We start from the raw sequence: 26,420 nt of genomic DNA on the forward strand, positions 1-26,420 counted from the left end.
TTTTAAATGTAAGTACTGGGGATCGAACCACTCTAACCACTTAACTATACTCACCCCCTTGGGCTTGTGGGTAAACAGCCACACTTTTCTTTAAAATACTATATTTCTATGGCTTCAGTATTCCTTGTGTAAAAGGAAAATACACCTTATATTAAAAGGAATAACTCGAATCTGGTGGACCAAACCACCGAACCATTTAAATCACTATTCTGGTGAGAAAGACACATCCAAACAGAGACCAAATGTACAATACTTGTGCTTTGAGCAAGACCCTTATTTATTGACTTTCTTCATTTTCTCAGAAAATGCAAAACCCTACTCCCACATGACATAGCTGGCTAAAAGCAGATTTTAAAGGAAAGGAAATTAGTATTTACCGTGTGTCTACTAGGTGCCAAATAGTCAACCTGGGTTATTTCACTTAATCCTCACAACTATTTTATTGTTTGCTTTCCTCAACAAACATTGTATAATCCTTATGTGTTAAAGCTTTGTGGACACAAAGATGACAAAGGTATGCCGTCTGCCTTCCCAGGCCACTGAGGGAGGCAGATCAGGCAAATTAGCAATTCTGTTACGAGGTGAGAAATGTCAAGGCAGAGGGTGACACACAGGAACACAGAGCAGGGATGAAGGCAGAGTGCTCACAAGGGGTAGAGCCTGAAGGGCACTTGGAAAGCCAAGCAGCAATCAAACACAAATGAAGGCAAAGACACTCGATTCAAAGTGAGGACATAACATACTAGGTACAAGCACTTTATTTCACCCTCAAGTCAAAGAACTTTGTCCTTCTAAGGTCATGGAACTGCTGAGTGCTAGAACCCAGCAGACTGACCCCCCCCAGATCTGTGCACTTAATGGCTGAGCTACCCCACAGCAAGGAGGACTCGCAACACTGTAAGGAGTTTGGCTGAAGTAGTGCAGGTGTTGTTGGAAGCGGAATGGCCGGAAATGAGACTTAAAGATGTAGGTGGGAGCCAGAGCCAGAAAAGCAGGTGTACTATGCGAAGAAGTGTAAATCCCACCCCTAAAGTCACAGAGATGCCGGGAGGATCTCCAGCACAGAGTCACAGATAGACAGACACTCAGTAGCACCCACTACATGCCAGGCAGGACCCTGAGCACTTACACCTCACTTAGTCCTGAAAACAACCCGTGGAGGTAGATATAATCATTATCCCCAATTGTAAAAGTGAGGCACAAACTGGTTGACTAGCCCATGACAGCACAGCTCGCTAAGCGTTAACAGCCAGGCTTCTAAGCAAATGGTCTAGTTCCGAAAGCCATGCCTCTCATCACTCTGTCCTCCTGCCTGCAAGTCAGCCATGGAGAATCACTCGATCTGGGTGTGTGATGTATGGATCAGAAAACAGCAAAAACTGCAAATACCTACTCTGAAGTTAGTTAGATCAAGCAAATAAGCAATTTTAGTATGAGATGAGAAATGTCAAGGCAGAGGGTAACATGCAGGAATACAGAGCAGGGGTCATTTGCTTCAAGTCCCTTAGGCAAGCAAGCAAACTCAGAGAAGCTCAGAGACTTTGTCCTAGATCCCACACTGTGTCAGAGTCGAGATGTGATTTCAAGAGTGTCAGATTCAAAAGCCCTTGTATTTACAATGTTTGGGGCTGCCTCGTGCTAATTCATTTTCAAGAAAATTATTGCAAATCCCAAAGTATCTGGGTCTAAAATAATGAGGTTGTATTCTCTGTAAATTCAGCATTCAGATATGATCCTGCTAAGTGGCATGGGTAAGCATATCAGAAAATTATCCACAAATTGCCGTTTTCCTATCCCGAGAACACGTGGCTCCCCCGGCCAAGGGCTGTAGTGAGAGACGGCAGCGTGTGTCACTATTTAAAGTTGATAAGCACCATCACAGTGCATAGGTCATTACGAAAAGCGTATGTCTGCTCTCTTATGAATTGCTTTTAATATGAAATTGCTCTTGAAATGCAGCAAAAGTAAATGCTCCAGACTTGTTTTCTTTTCCCTTCTACTCTCTCTTAGTATAATTTGAGCTTTGATGAATGCTACTCATTTCTATTCAATATCTGACTTTACGGGGAAATTCCATCCTAGACAGGAAATGTTATACTGTAGAAGGAATTAGATATTCTCAGCTCCTGGTATATGGATTCCAGCCATCTGTCTGCTTAATAAACACTACAGTTTTGCATTCAACTGAAAGCCAGACCCAGGCTGCTCAATATAACAAAGAAAATGACGGAAAGCCCCACTTCTTTCTTCAAGGGCGCCATGCTGCCTCTCCAGATATCTCCTCCGTGTGCTTAGAGATGCAGATTAAAGAGTGCGCCATATTCTTATTCATTGAAATCAATCCTGAAGGTTTTAGAGCTGCTAGGGTAGCCAGTAGCCACAGGTATCCCTTGAGCACTTGTAATGTCTGGACTGAGATGGGTCAAATCCATTTCTTCTTACTCTTCGTGTTAAAATAACATGTGTATTTTACATTATACTTCAAACGGGTGATGTTATTCTACAGCCTTTAGGTCTTCCATTAATTTCAGGCCATACTCTTGTATATGTGCATATGTGTGTGTTGCTATGTTTTGTTAAACAGAAAGCAAGTTCTCTTTCGAGAAATGTACTATGCCTCATTTTCCTTTGACTTAATATAGACTTTAAGAGATACAGTATATGAATATACCCACACTCGATATCTTTATCCATACAAAACAAAGGCTTTGCCATCTAGATCCCAACAATCATCTCCCTTGCTCAAGAGAGTCTAGGAGGCTGAATCCAAACCAATTTTCCAATCTTATCCGGTCACATCTCCAAAAACAGACTGTATTTTAGGCAGATATCTAGAATTCCTCCCTCGTCTATGTAACAGCCACTTAACATAAGCAAAACATCCATATGATGAAATTTTAATATTCTACTTAAAAGAAAATACATCTTACTCATTATTCCTAACACAACTTAAAAGGAAAGTTCACATAGACTTGAGTACATACTTGAATTTTTGCCTTATCCCTGCCCAGTATCTTTCAGAATATGGCGCGTTACAAATGGTATTATTCCCCAAAGGAGTAAGAAAATATGAGAACACAGTGCAAGGGAAGCAACACACGATTTCCCTGTTGTAAGTTTAAAACTGGAATAGTCACTGGTTTTGGAAGGAGGGATCACTGACCATTGGAAGAGAATTCTATTAAGCAGCAGGAATCTGTTATTTAAGTATCAGAATTATGAGAGGTCCAGGGCTCAGTGGAGAATTATTTTACTGTGTCACTGGCAGTTGTACTCAAGAGATGTTTAATGATTCTGAGTTTTTTGCATGACTTTCAAGTGACCCATAAAGCAGTTTTTTCAATTTTTATTATAACTAGCAGGATCACAAGCTGAGATAAAAAGTGAACTACATTTAAATTTGACTGAAGCAAGACAGAAGTGGTGATGACATGGTTGGAAGGATTGAATTCATTCACCTGGAGACATTTTTAAACCCTGGGTACTCCAAGTCTTTCTTACTTGAAGGTCTACAAATGGTCTTCGCAGGGCATCAACCACAATCCATTTTAGAATTGCACATGGAGGTTTATTCTCTTTAAATAATAATGCAGCCACTTTTATTCACTTACACTTTTATTTCCAACAGCAATACAGGAGAGACTGCTAGTGATAACCTAGAGCTGGGTCCTCTCCTTCTCTGCAAGCACACAGACGTGCTGCTCTGTTAGGTGTGGCCATGGACCTAATTTTGTTCAGAGCCATGTGAGCCAAAGTGATGGGTGCCACTTCAGGTCTGGACCATCAAAACCTCCCATATGTGACCTAACTCTCTTTCCCCAGCTGATGGAGTGATGAGGATTCTAAGGACCAAGAAGAGGACACAGTCACAAGATGGAAGCTGAGAGGGTCCCTGAATGACTGTGTGGAACAGCACCCCCGCTCACTACCAACTCTAAGTGAACAATGATATAAGTTAAAAAATAAATCAGAATTGTTTTGGACCTTTTGAAATTTTGGATCTTGCCTGTTACGGAAGCTACTGCTGTTTCTTTATGTTATACAAGAGGGTTCGCATGTGTTAGCCATGTTGCCCTTGGGTTTTCCCTAAAACTTAGGAGCCGAGGGTGAGAAGAAATTTGAAAATGTCATTATGTCTATTAGCAAATTGAGGAAACAAGTAACAAGAGATCACCTGACTGGTTCATTATCACAGAACAAGGCGTAACCCAGATGCCCTGGCAAATAAACATCTAGAAATGACAACGTGAGGCAAAAGCAACAGAAACAGATACTGAACTCAGAGTGACTGAGTTGGAAGAGAGCTATATTTTAAGGACTACGCTTTGAGCCACTGTCAACAGAGCTGAGGCGTTCTGCCAGGAGCGTGTCTAACTTTATTCTAGAAAACAGAGCAGCATGCATGAGGCTGAAATGAAGAGCCACATCCCTGTATTGGGCTGAGGATGAAGCAGGCATGTGAAAGGAGGCAGGTGCAAACCACGGCACATTCTGCTGGTCAGTACTAGTGAAGCATCCCACCAAAACCTTGTCGAGGAAGGACGACAGTTGGCACTAGCCCCAAATTATGCTGACATTTGCACACCATCCATAAATGTTTTTCAACTGATCCTTTTGCCTTAATAAAGATCTGAGTCAAGAGAAGCCTCTAAGTATCTGGGCCAGACAGACGTAGCAACAGAACCTGTTCTAGGCTCCCAGTTGTTGAGCTCTCATATAGTGTAACAGTCATTGAGAACGAGATCTGTTTAAGCTAACTTTGCCTTCAAATATGGCACTCCACTGGGTCCTGTAGGTTTTTAGTTCTACAGAAGGTAAGTACTCTTTGCAGAGCTGAGATGGTCATGCCAAGTAGAGCTAGTGCCATTCTATAAAAATACCAGTTGTTAATTACTCTGAAAATTTTGCAGATGATTGCTCTGCCAAACAGATCATAATCCAGCAGAGAGCCTAGAGATAGACTGTGATGTCTTTCAATAATGTTGCTTAAAGAAAGTCTCCCCGTCCATTAAGAATTGTTACTTAGGAAAGCAAGACAGTCTTATGATTTCTCAACAGAAAGTCAATGTTCTGTAGCCTGTTTTAAAATTAAATTGACTGATACATATTTATATGGCTCTGCTAATCTCATGAGTCATTTCAGATGTGACAATTACAGATAACAAACACCTCTGTAACTCACCAAAGTGCAACCTCAGAAGGCACTCAAAAGGATCACCACTTGTCTAAGTGTCAGATTTCCACTCCTTCTGAGATACAAGCTGGTCTAACGTATTTCCGTTAAGCCCCTAGGGATGTAGTTATGTCTACTGGGCTGCCAACTTTAAAAGGTAAGCACTGACTTTGGTAAGTGATGGAAAGTGCTTTAAGTGCATCCAAGAGATTCTTTTTTTTTGCCCAGCAAAAATGCATTTGAACGGAAAGAATATGAAAAGACTACATCAAGGTCTGCCTTATTCAGCCAAAATAACACAACCAATATATTGTATCTTGCACCACACAAGTTCCCTTCTTTTGCCCGTCTTCTTAATGCACTGTTGCTGGTTTGGAGACCACGATCCAGCTTCTGGGTCTGTCTGCCGTTTTTTATCAAGCAGATGAACATAATGACTTTTGATAACTTAAGACTAGACAATAAGTTTCATTTTTTAGGTTCAGTCACATTTTTCAAAGGAAGCATTAATGAAACTTTAAGCATGACATTAGTCTCTAGGAACCCTCCTACACCATTAGTGGGAATGTAAATTGGTGCAGCCACTATGAACAGTACAGAGGTTCCTTAAAACACTAGAAAACAGTTATCTTATGATAGCAATCCCACTCCTGGGCATATATCCAGAGAAAACTCTAATTTGCAAAGATGCATGTACCCTAATGTTCACAGCAGCACTATTTACAATACCCAAGACATGAAAGCAACCTAAATGTCCATTGACTGATGACTGGATAAAGGTGTGTGTGTGTGTGTGTGTGTGTGTGTGTGTGTGTGTGTGTGTGTGTGTGTGTGTGTGTACATTATATATATATTTTCCATATATATAATGGAATATAACCCAGCAATGAAAAAGAATGGAATAAAGCATGCCATTTGCAGCAACATGGATGTAGACTATCATACTAAGTCAGTCAAAGAATGACGAATATCATGACATCACTTACGCATGACATCACTCATGCGTAACATTTGTCACTGTTACAAATGAACTTATTTACAAACCAAAAATAGACTAACAAACATAGAAAACAAACTATGGTTACCAAAGGGGAAAGGAGGGGGGAACATTAGGAGTTTGGGATTAATATATGCGTATTACTATATGTAAAACAGATAAACAACAAGGTCCTACTGTATAGCACAGGGAACTATATTCAATACCTTATAATAACCTATAATGGAAAAGAATCTGAAAAAGAATGTATATATAACTGAATCACTTTGCTGTACACCTAAAACTGACACAAAATTACAAATCAATTATACGTCAATAAAAAAATTAAAGAGAAAAAAAAGTAATATTCCCTGGGCCCAGAGACTCTCCTTCTTTTAGACTTAAATCAGTACTGTAAAGTGTCCTGCCCATGGCCCTTAGGGAATATGCAAATACACTCCTGTCTAAATTTAGTACCAGTGCTTGTTGGTAAGCATTCGCATGACAGTGAGTTTACGAACAGGATGAAATTATTTTAATGCTGCTTAACACTGCAGTATTGATACTCAAATATTCACGTTAACATGACTACCAATCTGTTTTTATTAACAATATTAGTGCTTCTAAAATAGGAGAGCATTTCTGGGGATGGGGTCACGAGGGTAGAAGGGTCTCTATCATGCTATCTTCTCCAACCCTCAGGAGGGGATGGTGGTGGAAGGATTTCTCTCAGTTTTTGTATTTCCCCATCCAAGTGATAGCTTCCTCCTTTATGAGAAGTGTCAATCTGGCAAGTCTGATGCAGACTGATCATGTGTGCCGGAGACCATGGCCCCAGCATGATACAAGCCATCACTTCTATCAGACCTCCCACACTCAGGCATAGAAGGATCTCCAGAACTGCCCATCTCAGGGCCATCAGGAAAGCAAAGACGTGCCCAGGTCTCTGCACACTCTCTTCTAGCTTTCCCTCTACAACTGAGAGAGTATGACAGGGGAGCACTAGGGTGGGGCCAGATGCCCCCAGAGAGCCCAAGATAAAGGCCACACTCCAATGCCCTCACTGACCCACAGCTATTTTCTACTGACTTGAACTCATAGGAATGGAGAGGAACATGGTGACTCTCCAAACCTCTAACAGATAGTCAGAGTAATATTCCATGTTTACAGAACAAAGCGATCCCAAGTGGCTCTATGGCTAAAAGTTAAGTGACCAACAGAGAAATGATTCCACACTGTTCGGGGCCGCATAGCGGAATACTGATCTGAGTCTCCTGAGTGTGTCCCACTGCTAATGGGGAAGCCAGGACACAACACGAAAAGACAACGTTCCTGCGCAACAGCGCATGCCACCCTGCAATGGGCTGGGGGGTAGTGGAAATGGCAGTTTCTCTGAATGTGAAGGGCAGAGTTGTGTGTTTAGTAACCTGTCATGTTTCCCTTGTTGCCTGGACTGTCCAGCACGTTAAGGACCTTCCAACTCTAAACATAGTGCATGTCAGGATTGCACAGTAAATAAGTAAGTGACTCTAAAAAGGGGCCAAAGGAAAAAATGGTTGTAACAGATGCAAAAAATAGACACAAATTATGCAAAAATAAAAGCCACAAATTTGCTGCTTATTGCCTATCAAAATAGGCTAAAGGATTTAATCATTTCTGGCATAATTATATTTAGTATCCACGGGACATTAGGTATCTATGGGCATTCAATATCTGTAGGAATGAAACAGAAAATAGAATAAATGAGTTTTCTACATACAATAGACAATGTCTCAGAACTTAAATAGCAAGCCCACTGATGATTTTCTAAATTGATGATTTTCTAAAACACTAAAATAGTACACAAGCATTTACTGTACCACTTTAATTTTGCTTTGATTTTCTGGCTGGTGGTCTAGATTCAATCGTAATTAATACATCAAGCTACAAGAGCAGAATTGATTTGTGTCAGATAAACTGGCCGAGTCTCCTTTTGCGTCAGTGTCTATTGACTGAGCACCCAGGAAGCACAAGGTCTTGTGTCGGTGGGAAAGACATACGTAAACAGCTAAGTTTAACAACACATAATATGTGCACGTTGACTACTGCAAGCTGAATTGAGAGGAGGAACAATTTACTGAATGAGAAGTTCAAGGAAAGTTGGGATTTGAGCTGGACTAAGAAGGATGAACAGGATTTCAATTGGAAGAAGAGGAGGATGAAAAGAGTCACTCCAGGATAATAAGAGATCCCAACAAGAGGGAAGAGGGCGTGAGATCACCTGGCCTGGCCTGTTAGGAGTGTGGTTAGTTAACGCTCAAGTGTGACTGGCGAGGAAATAGGGAGAGATGGTATTGTAAGAGATGAGGCTTGAAATATCCAGATGGGGCCAAGCTGTCACAGGGTCTTGAGTATCTTGCTAAAGAGTTTAGACTTATTACAGGATATTGAATGTAGTTCCCTGTGCTATACAGTAGGACCTTGTGGTTTATCAATTTTATATATAGTAGTTTGTTTCTGCTAATGCTAAACCCCTAATTTATCCCTCCCCCACCTCCTTTCCCCTTTGGTAACCATAAGTTTGTTTTCTATGTCTGTGAGTTTTTTTCTGTTTTGTAACTAAGTTCATTTGTATCATATTTTAGATTCCACATGTAAGTGATAGCATGTGAGAACTATATTCAATATCCTGTAATAAACCATAGTAGAAAAGACTACGAAAAAGGATATATATATAAAATATATATGCATTTATAATTGAATCACTTTGCTGTACATCACAAACTAAAACAACATTGTAAGTCAACTATAGTTCAATAAAAAGTTTTTTAGAAAAAGAGTTTAGACTTTATCCTAAAGCACTCTTAGAAATATACTCACAACGCTTATCTCTTTATCAATATGAATATCGTTTTACAAATGCGCCTGGCTCTAAATACGTCAGACCATCCTACAATGTCACTCAATCTTGCCTCCCCTCATTCTCTCCAAAATTGTACCTGTACACTTCAAGGGAGACTTCTAGACTGGGACCCTGCTCAATTCATCCTCATCACATTACCCATATTTGCAAACTATGTCTAGCGTACTGTAGGTACTTTTGCCAAAAGCTTTCCTATTCCCGTTGCTATTTCCTTCAAAATCCCCAAATATCACTTATCTGATTCACAGTCCAGCGATTTATCAATTGTATTATCTTCACTGATATGTTATCAGAACAATTTACCTTTTATTCACCCTCTTGCCTCCCTCCATATTGCCTGTGAGTCTCTGAAAGCATCTTTGCGCAGGGAAGGCATCTATATCACTCATTTGGTTCAGGATTTCATTTACATCTTTAGTATGAGCAGTCATATTAATCTTTGCCTGTATCTTCTCTGGCCCTCTGCTCCTGACTTTGTGTATTTCTTGTACAATTTATCCAGCATCTCATCAAACAGAAATTTCCCAGAAGCAGCACTTCTGCACGTACACCTCAGTGGAAGCACCCTCGTAATGACTGGCTTCTTAAGGATTCTGAAGTGCCTCAAGATTGACCTGTGTTGCAGGAACTTCTACAGTGAAAGGAATTTTATTGAAATGATTTTCTTTGAATATCAGTCATCCGCTAGCCGTGCAGACTCAACGTTAAAGTCAGTTTGCACATCTACCTGTCAGGAGCAGTGGCTTCCTCAGGCTGGGAGGAAGGCTTGAGTGGCTAAGTGCCTCTATGTTTCAGGTGGACTTCTGCTTTCTTGTTAAACCTTCCAGATACATAAGGACAAGTTTTAGTAGAAAGGAATCTCCATGCGTTTATTTCTCAGAAAACTTCGGAGCACTGTAACATGCTCAGCTCTGTGCTGAATGGTGGTTAAACAGAGACGCACAGACACGGCCTGCAGGAAGCAGACAAGGAAACCGTCAGCTGCAGCACAGGTTTACAGGGACTGGAGCCGTGTCTGCAGGGTGTCTTCAGCACACAGAGAAGGGATGCTCAACCAGCCCGAGATCAACTTGGAAGGCAAGGAAAAACAAAACTACATCACCACCAACTATAAAATCATTAAAGAGCCCCCCTTGCATGGTTGAAAATAAACACCAGGGAAGGCTAATTAATCTACTTCTCTGGACAGTAGAAGGACACTGTGGGGACACTAGGAGTGTGACACTAGCAACTGTCTCCTGAACTGCTGGAGGATTTAAAGCAAGGGCATCACACCAGCTTTACAAGGATCTCTAGAACGACAATTCCTACAGCGGCGATGGTTGTGCAGGTGAGCAGATACTGAGAAAATGAGCCGGTAAAACTCCCAGCTAACCTGCTGGCTCTGATTTTCCACTTAAATAATTCTAAATTTTAAGAAATGGCTCCCTGCCTATCTTTCATTTAAGAAAGATAAAACAACAGACACAAACATCAAACATTTTGCCACTTCTTAGTAGAAGCTGCTGGTGGATCTGGGGTTAGGGGAGGGAGGTACTTCTTTTCCATTTACCTGATTCCCCTAAGAGTGACTTCCCCATGGGCCTCTTGCCTGCCTCCCGCCTCGTTCTTCCCTGACTGCTGCGAGTGGAGGGAGGCACTGGACCTACGGAGCCCCGTTCTTTCCTCCCTGCTGCACTAGCAATCAGGAGGTCTGTTGGATAGACCTCTTCTGGGCTGCCTCTCCCGCCCTAAAATGTGCACAGGAAGTCCTATGTGGAGATGCTCCGTGACTCGCCCTGGCCCACCTGTGACTGGCTGCATAAGTCTGTCTAATTTGGGGGTTCAGAATCATGAGGACTGTTGTCACACACATAAGCCATGTTCTCTGGGATGAGCTTGATCAGTATTCATACTGACATTTTTGTCCATTTGCTTGATTTCTTCATGTCTTTCAGTTGGTTCTGAAGGCAGGTGGGGAAAACAAGGGTGTCGTTTTTAGGCTCTCCTCAAACCATGACAGTTATCATAATAAATTAATATATTGGTTCCCATGAGACTAACCATCTCAGGTACCCTGATAAGGCCAAGGTTCTGAACCCAGAAAACAGAGGATCTGACTCTCAGCGACATGGATGAACAAACAGAAAGCTGGTCTGTAACGAGAAAGTAATACGCAGCCAACTCAAACAAAAAGCAGCAGGAAGAAGACATTAAGAGAGACTACTTTCAGCACCCCAGCTCCTAGAGCGACCTGATCCCAAGTCCCAGCCACCTAGCCGCCCTCAGGTGCTGCAACCCTCCTGCAAAGCTCACCAGTGCTAACAGACACATCCAGCTCCACAAGCAGGCAACCAGCTCAGCCGCACAGGACCCCTCACTCAGGAGGGCCCTGCACTTGGGAATTAATGCTCCGTGGTCACCATCTTAAAGCTCTTAATAATTTCATCTTTGAATTTATGCTTGCTAAGTGAGGTCCAGTGGGACAGTGGAGCATGCACTGGGGGTCCCACCTCCCACCACCTCCTTAGCTCTCCAGGATGGGTTCTCAGCTCTCCATTCCCCATCCCCTGCAGCCCTGGGTCCCTCAGAGCCTCTCCTTCTCCATCTAGTGAAAACGGCCACCCTCAGTCCCTAGCAGGGTCCTCCTGTGCACAGACACAGGGAGGGTGAGGGTTGAACATGCAGGCTCTGGGTGTTTCCAGGTGGAGTATGGCTATGTCATCCCTGTCACCAGCTGGTGGCAGTCAGGTGCATACCATGGTGATCCGGGGAACTGGTGGGGAGACTGCAGTCCCCATGGATTGCCCATGTGCCGTGGACTGGGCCAGAGGGTTCAAGCGAAGGGGGATACCTGGCTCAACTCCCCGGTCCCAGCTGGGTCCCAGTACACTGGGCAGGTTAGGGAGGAGACCTGAAGTCAGTGGGAAACACACATGTGCCACACTGGGGGATGGGCTTGAAGCTCTGCTGAGGGTCTGTTCTCACTCAAGGAGCAGCCCCATGGCCAAGGGAGCGGCATTAAATAGTAAATGAAAAACGCCATGACAGGCTGAGAAAGAGGCCACAGAAGAAAGGTAAAAAATCTTTGTATTTTCATACCTTTAAAGAACAGATTTTTCCGACTTTTTAAACAAGCATCCCACACGTTCATTTTACCCTGAGCTCTCCAAATTACAGAGCCAGTCCTGGTTTCTCTTACCTGCAACCAATGGAGTCCTAACGAGCACACTGCATGTCTTTCACGCAGCTCTGTATTTTCAGTAATTCTTCATAAGCCTCTTACGCATGAGATAACACCATTTTGTAAATTGTTCCATTGGGTTGGAAGCATTGGCTCAAATCCCCTTTCCACACTGGACAGTGGGATCTCCAGCGACCCTGCTTCATTGGCCTCTTGCTCCCTTGGTGCCCGGAGCTGTGCTCCAGACACAGAATTCACATCCACTGCATGTTTACGGAACAAGTGTCAGTACCATCAGTCATTAAGGCAAGACGGTTTTCAAGGATCATCACCTCTTCTCCAGTCCTAATGACAGATGAGAGAGAAGGCTTAGGCTGTCGGCAACTTACCGACAGCTGCCTGGTGGAAGCTCCCCTCCAGTTCCAAGTTAACACAGGACCGGAAAGCAGATAAACACTCTTCCACAGACAGTCCCAGCCTTCCTGCCTGGTGGTGTAAATCTGATTTGAAACAGTCCGCAAGTGGTTTTTTTTTTTCCATTTAACCCCAAATACCAAAATATTTATCAACAGATGTTGCATGGTTTCAAAAGTTCTTTAGCCTGTTCATCAAAAATGTGCACAATTTTTTTTAAGTATAGCTCTCAAAGATATGTATGAATGTGCATGACTGAAACACTGCTGCACACCAGACATTGATACAACATTGCAAACTGACTATACTTCACTAAAAAAGAATGCAAAACAATGCATAAATACAATGAAAAGTATGAATTACCAAAAAATAGCAGAAAGGGGAGAGACCGTGCACTGACAGTCTCTAGTTGGAATATATTAAGATAGCACCAGATGGTTTAATGATCAACAACCAGGGAGGAAGAACAACAGTGGGAGAAAAACAAGGAAAAGGAAGAAAAAAGGAAAGAAAAGGAAAGAGGAGGGGAAAGGAGGAGAGGAAAGAAATTAAAAGCCGTCACACTAACTGGGTTAAATCAGATTCAACTATGACTTATTTGAGAATTACCTGTGAAACAGAACAATGCTATCAACCTCCAGGGTGATGGTGGGAATTAAAGGAGATAACATATGTGAACACACCCAGCAAGGTGTCTGGCACATACTTGGTGACTGCTGTTGAAGCGGAAAGAGTATTTTTCATTTATGTGAGAAAAACCAAACAAAGCAAAACTCCTTCCGTGGGCGTCAGCCCCCAGGAAAGCCCACCAGAGTGAATTTGCACCAATTAGGATTGTTCAAGAAACTGCCTCCTTGGGTTTTGCTTGTTAACAGAAGCGTTAATGCCGTTTGTTTCCACCCAGATGTAGTCAACTCCATGAACACCACCAAGTCTAGGAAAAGTTTTTTAAACATTAAAGAAAAAAAAAATTAGTTCAAGCTGATTCTCCTCGCCCGACTCCCTCTGAAAATGATTCTGTTACAGGTGGAATAGTCAACTATAAAACGTACACCCTGAAACAGAGATGTGCGTTTGGGAACTTGGCTTAAACTCCTGAACTGCCTTCTCCTTCATCACTGTACCACCAATAACACTCTCTTAGCTTTCATAGCACTGGATATTTTAAAACACATCGATACATGCCCCTTTAATAATTCTTTGCAAAAACACAGTTGGATAAACACAAGTGATAGTAACCCAAATGCAATACGTAAAAACATGGAAGTGACAACTTACCAGTAACGAAATCAGGCCTAAGCCCCAATTCTCCAACCCCTTTGTCTAATTCTTCAACCACACTACAATGCCTCCCCATGCACTACCGATGAAACACAGGGTTTTCCAGATTTAACCGAGATCAACGCGATTGACCATGAAAATTACTTTAAAAGAATTATTTCCCCTAATTCATAACTTTCAAGGCAAGATGTATTTTCAGAGTCCGCGGACTCCAGGAACATTATTTGAACTCCTATTTTTCATAGTTGGGGTTTCCAAATTCCACAAAGGTGAAGCCACATGATCACAGTGGCATGAGAGGGCTTAGGTGAACACAAACTCACTGACCTAATGCGATCAATACTATTTATGAGGTAACATCATTCTGAAAAAAATGCATTCAAATCAAATCCCTATGTTGCTCCTCAGATTTACAGCATTTACCTGCAGATACGAGCCATGGCTTGATAATCTGTGCAACTGTATTCATGCTTATGATTTTTATTCTGATTTGGAAATATTTTCAAGCCTTCTTTCATAAGCTGAGCACTAGTTTCTCTATTGGTCTCATGGAACTTTAAAACACACACAAATATTATGTGTATAAATCCCCCTTGTAAGACACACAAACTATATTGAATTCATAGGAATAAGTGAATGTGTTCTCTCTCTCTCTCTCACACACACACACACACACACACGCCTCCATGGGTTATAAGGTGAAAAGTCTACATGGTTCCTGTCTCAATGTATTCCCATAAATATCTGGATAGATATTTACAAATGAACAACTAGCCAGGTGATGATACTTTATGTATTGTCCTGTAATTTGATTGTATTTATTTTTCTTTTTTTCTCAAAAATATGTCTTTCAATGTAGGTGCGTATATGCATGTAAATTATGTGTACCTACACACACACACTCAGAATTTCAAACCACTGTATTCTAGTCCATGAAATGATACTCCAAATAAATTAAATCATTCCATTACTGACAGATCATTTGGCTGTTTCTAGTTTTCAGTGAATACAAATAACGCAGCAAAAACATCCCTGTATGTGTATTTCCCCCCTGAGGGGCATGATGTGTAGAGCACATTTCAGAGGTAAAGTCAATGGAATCAAGAGAGCCCCATATTACCCTTCAGATTTACTTTAAATGTAGATGGATTTTGTCAAATTGCCATCAAAAAGTCTCACTGATTTATACTGTCAGTCTGTATGAGGCTGTTTACTCCAATCCCACCAACATAGAATAAAATCATTCTTCTAAAACTCTCAGCTAATTCAGGAATACGGCAACTTAGTCATTATTCATTATTTCTCTCATTACCAGCATATGATGATCTCTGTAGAACGATACTGATAACATGCTGCGCATCCGTGGGCAAGTTACTTACCCTCTCTGTATCTCGGTTTTGTGACCTTTAAAATGGGGGGTAATAATAATAATGCCTAACTCGAAGGGTAGTTTCCTGGCTTTCTGTACACTTTGCCTCTTTTTCAATTGTGCCTCTTTCCTCTTTAGCTGATTCGCTCAGTTAACACGTATTTAATGATTGCCTACAGTGTGCCAGGCGCCATTCTAGTTACTGGAGACAGAGCAAGAAGATGCGACCAAGCAGTCACTCTCACAGGGCTTATGTCCCCACGGGGAGGCAGACAATAAAAAAACAAACACATGAATGTATAATTTTCAGTAAGGCTGTGTTAGTAAAGAAAAAATTAAGGTGGTATGGGGCTGAGAAGAAACAGAGGTCTATTTCAGATAAAGCGGTCAAAGAAAATCTCTGAGTATGGAGGACACGTGACTGCAGACCTAGAGGAAATGAGCATGGGGTCTGAGGGGACCACAAGCGCAAAGCCCTGAGGTCGGCATGTGTGAGGGTGAACAAGGAATCATGTGCTGGTGCACAGGGAGTACAGGGGAGAGAAGAGAGATGCGGCTGAGAGGAACCGGGGACCAGATTCTGAATGTTCTCATTAGCCAGAAGGAGGAATGTGAATGCTACTCTCAACACCACCGGAAGCCAGGTCACTGGCCTACAAATTGCTGAACTGCTCCCAACAGAGAGTGGGGGTTAAAACTTAAAGCCTCCTACCCACAGCAGTGCCCACTTGCCCTCTTCTGAGCAGGGCTCACAGGGAACAGAAGCCCATGTCAGCCATCAGCACATCTACCCCAACCACAGGCCAACAGGCAGAGGTGCACAGAGCCGCCCCGCTGTGGAACCGTGCCCCTGACCCACAATCACATCTTTTCCTTCCACCTAAAACATAGATTCAAAGCATTTTTCTTCTTCTCTGACGCACAGCGCGCTTACCAGCTGTCAGACCAGGGACAAGAATCCTGGCAAGTTCAGTTACCAGAATGGCACAAAGGGTCTACCCCAGGACCACCGAGAGCCTGGGCGGGGCGGCAGCTCAAAGCTCTCCCCCACAGCGGCCAGCCTACCTCTGCAGGTGGTCCCGTTCCCCACGTAGCCCGGTTTGCAGGTGCAGCTGTGTCCCGGGACAGTGTTGGTGCAGATGGCATTCTCATCGCAGTTGTGCTGCCCGCTACCACACTCGTCGTGCTCTGCAGAGTGAGAAAGAAAGACACACCTTTTTGTAAGTTGGCATCACTGGTGTTGGAAAAGTCAGCTGGAGCTCACTAAGTCAAGATGACAGTGACAGCTGTGCATTGGAAACTTACTAAATGCCTGGCAGTTTCAACCCCTGATACGGCTGATAGCTCAACAACTCTCAGAGATGGGTGTTGTCATCCTCACTTTGCAGGTAAACAAACAGCATCAGAGAAGTCAAGAGACTTACACCAGACACAACATAAGGGCTGCTCTAAGCTCATGGCTTCTTCTCTGTCTGAAAAGGTTTCTGCAGCGGCTCCAGGGCAGTGCTTCTCAGTGGAGGTGGGGGAGGGCAATTTTACATCCCCTCCTCCTGGAAACATCTGACAATGTCTCGGGATATTTTTGGTTATCGTGCTTTGGGAAAGGAGACGCTACTGAAATCTCATGGATGGTGGGCAGGGACGCTACTAAGCATCTTACAATGCACAGGACAGCCCACCCCAAAAAGACTTAACCAGCCGCAAAGGTCAACAGTGTCCCGGTCGGGAAACCTTCCTCTAAGTTTAAAAAAAGAGAAAGAAAAACAGATACCATGGCACATGAGAGATGCCATGGTATCTTCAGAACATATTGGTTGGAAACCCTAGGAGCTTTCTGGGTGCAATGAAACTAGCCTTCATACGCGGACGGCGAGGAGAGACCAAAGAAAGAGGCAGCCCACTCCAGATCGGGAGGAGGCAGGTTTAATAAGCAAAGGAACTTACATATGAGGCTGGTCTTGGGAGTCTGCAAGACCAGTTGATCTCAGCACCCACCCACCAGCATCTTAAACATTTCTATAGAGGCTTTATTCGCTTTCAGTCACATGTAATACCCTGATGGTCTCAACGCCACCTTCCTCTCTCAAGGTTGGGTCTTTGAAACAGCTCTGGCTACAGGAACAGTGGGTGGAATGTACATGACAAGGAGTGGGTGTGGAGGCTCCAGCTCCCAGGCCCGTCACCTGTCACGTGACACTGGGTGCCTTTCTCCAACAGAACAAAGAGGGTGATGCTGAAGAGGAAGTCCCAGCTAGGACAGTGGGGCAGATGAGTTTCCTCCAGGAATTTTCAAGGGAGCAGCACTGGTCACAGGGAATGTTGATGGGCACAGGGTGAGTAGGAAAGGGGTTTACTCTCAGGACCCTGTGTGAGGGCGTTGAGCAGTTCAGCTCCCGCTTTTCATACAGCCCATTTTCACAGGGTGCAGCATGTAACCACTGGCTGACGCCTGATGTATAGTAATATGGTTATATGTTCAAATGGCGGCAGCGTCCTTAATCCATAAGTTCTGGGGTGGAGGTGGGGGAATAGATCTCACACTATAAAATGGACTGAAAGATGGCAAGTTAGAAATTCAGATTTCACGGGTAACTAGACTCTCCTCTCATCACCAGTAAGTTTAAATGTTCCACTACATGACTCTTCTGTAAATAAACAGTATGACAAAGTGTATGCCCTTCATTCCCATTAACATCTGCTTCTATAACTTCTTAGAAATTTTAAGAAGAAAAATCAAGTAGGGTTATTTAAGTCGTAAAAGGTTATAAAAACTAGAGCTGAAATCCCAGCTAGAAACCTCAAAGAAAATCACACTAATTGAACAAAACTAAAAGTTAATGTAGTCTGTTAAGTGAACTGTTAGGTCAGTGTGGCAATCAATGGAAATATCTATCCACATTAGTTTTTAATTCTAAATTTCCTAACAGGGGCCAGTAATGAGAGGGGTTCAATTCCACAAAGTGGAGCCATTTCAGTCACCCACATGCAACTTATGCAAAGTACACACATACATATGACTCCTGATGTAATACCTTGGGTTCCTCCCAAGTAAAGTTCTCTTCAGGCCTTAAGACTAACCCCAACTGTCAGCGAGAGATGTGCACAAGTTAGGAAGCAGTGAGAAGGGAGGAGGAGGTTTACGAGGACACAGCTTTAGTCTGCGCACAAGTCATCTCCAGCATACTCCAAAAACAGCATCCCCCTGCGGATGTCCGATGAAATTTACAGACCTAACAAGCACCGAGTATATGCAGGTGCAACATCAGACGATGTTAGGGACACACACACAAAGTCCAAGCCTACAGGCTTAGACACCAAGAGTTTTCAATCGCCTTATTTAAATCCATTTAATAAATAATTATTAGCATCTGCATTGGGAATACAAATGAGCAGATATGGTCTCTGCTCACATGAACATTTTAATAGAAGCCACCAGATGCTTTATCCCTGTCACTCAAAAAAAAAAAAAATTCAGGACCATCAAATGAAATGACTTCTCATCGGAAATTTTCTAGTGTTTGGTAACTTTGTAGAAGTGCAACTCAAAACTATCCAGCACCTCTGGGACACAAAGTTCCTGAAACACTTCTTTTTTAGATTTACTTACAGGAAGACTTGTTTTCCTCTATAAAGATATTTTTTTCTCTTATTTAAATGCTGCTTTATTGCCTCGTGGCTATGCCAAAGATGTTGACTGGCTCTAAAATGCAAACACACTTTCAAGTATTTATTGATTCGATTTTTTCAAGACTTCTATAACAAAATGCCTTTGACTTATGCAGCTTCCTCTGTTGTGTCTGCATTCAGACCCAGTCCTTCTCTAGTTCTTGAAGAATGACCCACCCCTCCCCACCCCCCATTTACCGTGTAACATCAGGAGACACATCCACCCTATTTCTGATTGACTGGAGAATATTAAAACTACATGGCATTTCAAATTATGTTTTCGGTTTCCAACCTCTTTGAAAAGGCAGATCAATGAACTATTTGCAACATGAAAAAATCACTCCATGTATCTATCCAGTTTTAACTTGTGCATTTTCACGTATTAGTAGCCAAAGAATCAGACTTTTCCCCATTATTTCATGTTTAGGAGAGATGACAAAAAATAAACTGTCAAGGGTAGGCATTAGAGTCATATTCATTCTAATTGTTTAAATATTACAAATGACTATCACTCCTCAGTGATAAATGGTTTAAAAACAGAGACTGAAAGTCCTGCAAAACCCTTAACAAATTCCTAGGTGTCCACTTTGCTCTCTCTCTTTGGACTGGAAAATGGGTGAGTACCTTTTGTGATACATTTGCCCAAAGAGGTAACTGTAATAGCTCAAATTCTAGGCCTGATGTAACCCCTGCTGACTAGACATAATTACTGAGCCATCAAAGTGTGACCCTGCCCCCTTCTTTGGCATTCTTTTTAAGTGTCTGAGACAATTCTGGTACAGAATCTAAGGAAACCACTACTTCATAAAACCTCCACAGGAAACATCCATGTTTAAAATCTGTCACTACAAAGTGTGCCCTTCAACTGTGACCATGCATCTACGAAAAATTTAGAACATGGAAATGGCACCTCCAGAACAGTACACGTTGCTATGTCTTGTTGAATACAGCGGCAGTGATAACCAACTACAGTAACTGTCTCATGTTCACTTTTCATTCCATACACACACAGACACACGTTCAATGTACTCCTGACCTCAATAAGAGAAGCCAGTTGACCCTTGAACAACACAGGTTTGAATTGCACGGGTCCAGTTACACGTGGAATTTTTTCACAAAATCTATGCTACAAACTACACGATCTATGGTTGGTTGCATCCGCAGATACAGAGGAACCATGGAGACAAGAGCCAATTATAAATTCTAAGTGGATTTTCGACTATGCAGAGGGCCGGCACCCCTGACTCCCTTGTTGTTCAAAGGTCAACTGTACTTGAAAAAGCAATCAGGACAAATAAGTCTTAATTTTATCTGCCCGAAAATACCTATTCAATTGTGCATTCAATCAAAATGTACCATAAATATTTGTGAACTGTTTAATCATTAGCCAGCAGTGCAACGAGAACTTTGCCATTCCACTTACTGAAAATTAATACCCCTTTAAAAACACTCAAAATGTGTGAGTGGAGGTAGGATAATTACATCCCGGCCAAATAGATGATTCTTCCACTTCATCCTCAGTTGAATTAAATAAGTATCAGTGTGTTTACATTCAGATATTATGAGCAAAGGCTGCAATTAAAAGATAATTTGGAATAAAGAACCATAATAATTGCCACATAAACAGGAAATGCACAATATAGTATATCTAAAAGAAAAAAATATTATTTATTACCAATCAATGGAATTAATATCACCTATTACTCCAACACTATTTCCTGAAATCAAATGGTGTCTCATATTTAAAATTTTGTCTTTTTTCATCTATCTTTGACATACCTCTTAAGACCATATGGAATGTGTAAGTTGAATTCCAACAAGTTATATTTGAATAGTACTTTAGTTTAAAAAATTAAAGTTACGGCAATTTCATTTGCTTCTCACATGGATTCTCTAAGAAAGGCAAGAAATTCCTATTGTCCTCATTTTGCCTGAGACATAACTCAGGTCTCCTGACTTCTAGTCCAAAGACTGAGCATCACCAAGAGTAGGTACCAGCGCCCCGCATCGGCACTTGTATCCTAAACCACGGTAAAAAGGACAGTACTGTTATAACATCATTTTACAAAATGAGGAACTGAAGCACAAAGAAATCAAGGGCGTTTAGTTTCCTACTGCTGCTGTTACAAATTACCAACAACTTAGTGGCTTATAACAATACAAATTTATTGTCTTTCAATTGTGGAGGTTAAATGTCCAAAATGGGTCTCACCGGGGTGAAATCAAGGTATGAATAAGTCTATGTTCCCTTTGTGTTGTGGACGGGGCTGCAGGGTAGGGGGGGAGGTTCTAGAGAAGAATGTTTCCTTGCCTTTTCCAGCTTCTAGAGCTGCATGAATTTCTTGGCCCACAGTCTCATTCATTCAGCTTCAAAACCAGCAACGTCCAGCTAACTCCTTCTCATGATGCCACCTGTCTAGTTCTCTCTCTTTCACTTCCCTCTTCCGTCGACAAAGACCCTTGTGATTACACTGGGCCAACCCAGAAAAGCTAGGATAATGAAGTCATCTCAAAGCCAGTTGACTAGCAACCTTAATTCCATCTGCAACCTTAACTTGCCTTTGTTTTTTAACCTAGCATATTAACATGTTCCAGGGAGTAGGACGTGGATACCTTCACATTCTGCCTACCACAGTGACAGACGCTGGGAAGTGGCACAGCCAGGGCTTAAACATGAGCTTGTTTGACCCCAAAGCCCACCCACGCTCTCAAACCACTCTCTTATATTGCTCCCTGAGAGTACGCCCCATATGACATGCAACGTCTTTCCTGCCGGGGAGGCAGAAAGACCATCACTGTTGTGTTCTCTCTTCCACTGTCCACCTGAAGTGCTGAGGCTTGGGAAACTAAAGCAACATAACAGTAAGAGTTGACAATTTGGTTATCATCTCTTCCTCTAGCCCCTGGGAAGGTTTGAGAAACATTTGACTCCTGGCTGCACTTTCTGCAATATTGAGTGAGGAAACACCATCTTTAGAGATAAATGAGGGTCTCACTAGGTTTGCCACGTACCAACTTCCAACCAGGGTTGTCTGGGACCATGCTGGATTTGGTAGTCAGAATATCTAGGCACACACGTCAGCAGTTGCACTCCAGAGTGGGAAGCACCACTCCCCTCCAGGTAGCAGGTGACTTTCAAGATTTTTAAGCTTAAAGATCATAGACCCTGTAGCTTCTCTATGACCATGTGACCAGACTAGGGTCAGTCCCCATACCTTGAAACCAAAACAAATCCCATGCCAGGACGGGACGTCAGAAGCTGTGTCTGGGTGGCTGATGCCTCTGATGCTACTGGTTGTCCACATGGCTGTATTCCTTGTTCTACATCCTTTCTTAAAGCTAAGTAAACTTGCTGCTGGGGGAAACTATCATGTCCTGTCAATTTGATTGACAACAACACAACGGGAAGCAAGACCTGTTGTCTTGTTTAACCAGTGACGGAGCATCTTCCCACAATCTGCACAAGAGCCTTTCCTGGGACACCAGTTTCAACACTGCTAAATTTTACAAGCACATATCTAGATTAAACTCAAACAACAAGAAGAAGTCGTCTTTCTTTTTCTGGTAATAGTTACAACATTCTGTGCTGCTACACATTACATCCAGAAGATGCTGACCATAACCAAGGCAAACTTATTAAGAATTAAAATATATCTGTATCCCAAATAATGTGTTTCTCTTACAATGCCAGAAGCACTCTAAAAAGTAAAATACAAACAAAATACTGATAGAACACCAAAAAACTGTTGTAAAGCAATTTGTTTCAACTAAACTTAAGAAAGGTGGTACTAGGAAATTAGTATAGTCCAATGGACTGAGTAGACATTCTTGTTATTACACATGATATGGCTTGGCTGCAGTATCAAATTTGCTGCAGCCAGGTTATAATGTCTTTCTGATTTTTGTATTTAATGCAGTAGCATGCCACAGAGAATTTATAATGTGTGTTAAATGAACAAAGATACTAAACGTAAGCTTCTTAATAACTGCTAAGTAGTTATAAAATAAACAAGGTTAGGAATAAACAACTGGAGCAATGATGTTCCAATCTTTATGAGCAATATGACAATATCAAGGCAAGGTAAAGACACACATAGCAGGAGACATATACCAGGGTATTAATTCCAGCATTACTTGTCGTTGTAAAAACTAGTGAACAGGAAAAAGAATAAGTAAATTGTGGATAATTCATCCAATGGATGCAAATAGTAACTGAATATACACAGCATGGTATCATTTTTATGAACTTAAGAACATGCCAAAGAATACTACATATTGTTGATGGAAATACAGGCAGACAATAGTAATATAGAAACATGCATGGACGTTAAGTATCAAATTCAAAAGAAAGAAGATCAATGAGTTCCAAGAGAAGTCTACAAGCAATTTAATGCTACCTATAGCTTCTTAAAGAAAGTATATACAGCAAGATAGCAGCAGGCTAAAATTCAATAGGATTCAAAGTCAGGTGCAAGATTGTTCATTACATTATAGAGTTTTCTGTTTGTTTGTAATAGCTCATGAACATACTAAAAATATATACTTAGGGGTCACAAAAAGATTAGGCTGGAAATAGCCAAGAATCAGAAATAGTCAAGGTCAGAAGGCCAAGATCACACAGCCAGAGGTCTCTGAGCAGGTAAGTGAAAATTGTGAAATTTAAATCTAGTTTTGCTAATTTGCAATCTGTTCTCTGTTCCTGTGCCTTCCAGTATATATTATGCTTTGCTTTCATTTCTGGTTCTAGTTTTAATGAGGGGGAAAAAAATCCCAGTTCAGTAGTAGTTCCTCCCCAGTTCTCAATAGTACCCTTTGTAGCCTTAAGGGCTGTAAATTTCAAGACTACAAGAATAAGTAAAGGTGAAAGAAAAAAGCTTCAGGGCCACCTGAAGTCTTTACATGTCTGAGCTGTAAGGAATCATTTGGCCGAAATTGCCAACACATAAACCTACTATGGAAGCCAAACACATTGCAGACTTGCGGATTAAGGGCTGGGGTGCAGTTTCTCTTAATGGAGATGACAGCCATCTGCCTCACCCCTCAAATGTCAGTCTGAATTTCTACCAGAATCGTGACAAGTGTCCCAGAAGCAGTGTCTGAGGAAGAAACACTGTCCACTTCTTTCCCCAAAATGATACTGCTTAGAAAAGAACAGAATCGAAAAATAATAGTCATTTATTCCTCGATCCCTTGTGTGATTTTTACCGTTACCTTTGGTGTTCCTCCCCTACGGGGTGACACAGCCCTTTCCATAAACTGCAGAATGCGGATCAGCTCCAGAGGAAGGGAAGGGGGACTGCCATTCATTGAGCTCTTCTGCCAGATGTTCGCTTAGCTCAGTCTCACAATCATCCTTTGAGGCAGGTGTTGTCCATCCCCACATACAGAGAAGCAGCTGGGGTTCCCCAGGTTAGATAACACATCCAAGCTCACGCATTTAGGCAGGTGCAAGAAATCAACCCAAAGTCTGGGTCTTCCTGATACACAGGACTTCTGAAAGTCCATAACTGTTGGCCCGTGATGTCCTTTCTCAGGTCCTCAGGTTTTTCATCTGAAAACTGGGTAAATTGGAGTAGACTATCTCGAACATTCTATGACTCTGAATAAAGCATCCCTGGTGCAGACACAGGTACAATTCAGACAGACAACTTGGAGAGATGAGGTTAGACCAGAGCCTGTGACAAGGAAGAGACACGACACTCTGTATCAGAGACACTGCATGAAATTTAAAAGTAAGTAGGAATAAACCTGAAAGGAAAGTACTCACTGCTCAAGAGCCAGTCTGCTCTTTGAGACAGGCCAAGTCATCATGGATGAATTTTCCATCTGACATGTTACTTTGATTGTATGTCTTTCCAGGCACAGAAACCTCCCAAATCAAACCTCACCAGCAGAAAATTCACTATCATCTTCCATCCTTCTTTAACCAGCTACACTGACAACCAGAAGGAAAAACGGTTGGTCTCCCGGACGTGCACCTTTCAGCTTTGCTGACTCTTCCCTGTACATGCTCTCGCTCTCTCTCCATGAAGCCATGTCACCTCTGCCCCCAAAGACCAGTGCCAGGCTCATACCTTCTGTAAAGTCTCCCTTGACAAACTCCAGTAGGATCTAGTGATTTCAATTTTTTTCAGATTTCTCTTGTCTTTTGGATGCAAGAGGAAGAGAAAGTGAGACTCTTATTTTTTTAATTTATTCTTTATTGAAATATAGTTGGTCCACAATGTTGTGTTAATTTCTGGTGTACAGCACAGATTTTGTGTGTGTGTGTATACATACATATATATACACACATACATATGTGTGTGTGTATCTGAATGTATATATTCCTTTTCATATTCTTTTTCATTATAGGCTATTACAAGGTATTGAATATAGATAGTTCCCTGTGTTACATAGTAGGGCATTGCTGTTTATCTATTTTATATATAGTAGTACGTATCTGCAAATCCCAAACTCCCAAATTATCCCTCCACCCTTCCCTTTCCCCTCAGTAACCATTAGTTTGTTTTCTATGCCTGTGAGTCTGTTTCTGTTTTGTAAATAAGCTCATATGTATCTTTTTTTAGATTCCACATATAAGTGCTATGATATGGTATTTTTCTTTCTCTTTCTGACTTACTTCCCTTAGTATAACAATCTCCAGGTCCATCCATGTTGCTGCAAATGGCATTATTTTATTCTTTTTTATGGCTGAGTAGTATTCCAGTGTGTGTGTGTGTGTGTGTGTGTGTGTGTGTGTACACAAGAGAAAGTGAGACTTTTAAATTTGCTTCTATTATGTGACAGACATTCTGATAAACCTCAATTAAGGTAATCACATGAAGTCACACTTAATCCAGTCAATCTATTATTATTCTTAGGTTCACTGATGACAAAACTGAAACCAGGTAAAATTAAAGTGACGTGCCTAAGGTCACACATTTGGAAAACCAGAACTGACAACCAAATCAACCTGGATCTAAACCCCAAACCAAAGCATTTCTGCTCAAAGAATAGATTACAAGTGTGTAGAAATGTGCATCTTTGTTTATTTTTTCCTCTTCTCCTAAGCAGTGTCAAACAATTCCACTGTTTATTCATAATTTTCTGTTTCTAAAATGTTAGGTCTCCCCAGTGCCAGCAAGGCTTGAGTTGCTGGATGCCCAAGTGATATTAAAATGCAACGTATCACCCTCCAGAAAACAACATTAATGTTGACCAAGGCTATCGGACATTAAACACACTGTCCTCTCCTTGAAGCCAATCATACTACATCAGCACACAAGACATTTTGCAGCTCTGGTTGCCACAGTTCAAAAGAGACTCAACAAGACTTGGAAAAAGTCCAAGGATGAGCAATTAAAACATCTAAGAGTTGGAAAAGGCTGTCTTAGAAGAACAAACTAAAATCAATCATGACCCTTAAGTTTACCAAGATAAAGACTGAGAACTGATGGATTCAGAGTCTGTAAAAACATCTTGGGATAAATAGTG

General features: G+C 41.8%; 1 protein-coding gene across 2 annotated transcripts in view; it reads right to left on the reverse strand.

Annotated features, from left to right (window-relative positions):
• Positions 1–26,420, reverse strand: part of NELL1 (neural EGFL like 1) — a 746,857-nt gene that overhangs the window by 298,456 nt on the left and 421,981 nt on the right. For both annotated transcript variants that reach the window (XM_031459872.2, XM_031459873.2), the window contains exon 14: positions 16,344–16,466. In XM_031459872.2, coding sequence (XP_031315732.2) covers positions 16,344–16,466 — 123 coding nt within the window. The remainder of the gene's footprint in view (positions 1–16,343; positions 16,467–26,420) is intronic.

This window comes from Camelus dromedarius, chromosome 12 (genome assembly GCF_036321535.1).
Source record: "Camelus dromedarius isolate mCamDro1 chromosome 12, mCamDro1.pat, whole genome shotgun sequence".
Taxonomy (NCBI): Eukaryota; Metazoa; Chordata; class Mammalia; order Artiodactyla; family Camelidae; genus Camelus; species Camelus dromedarius.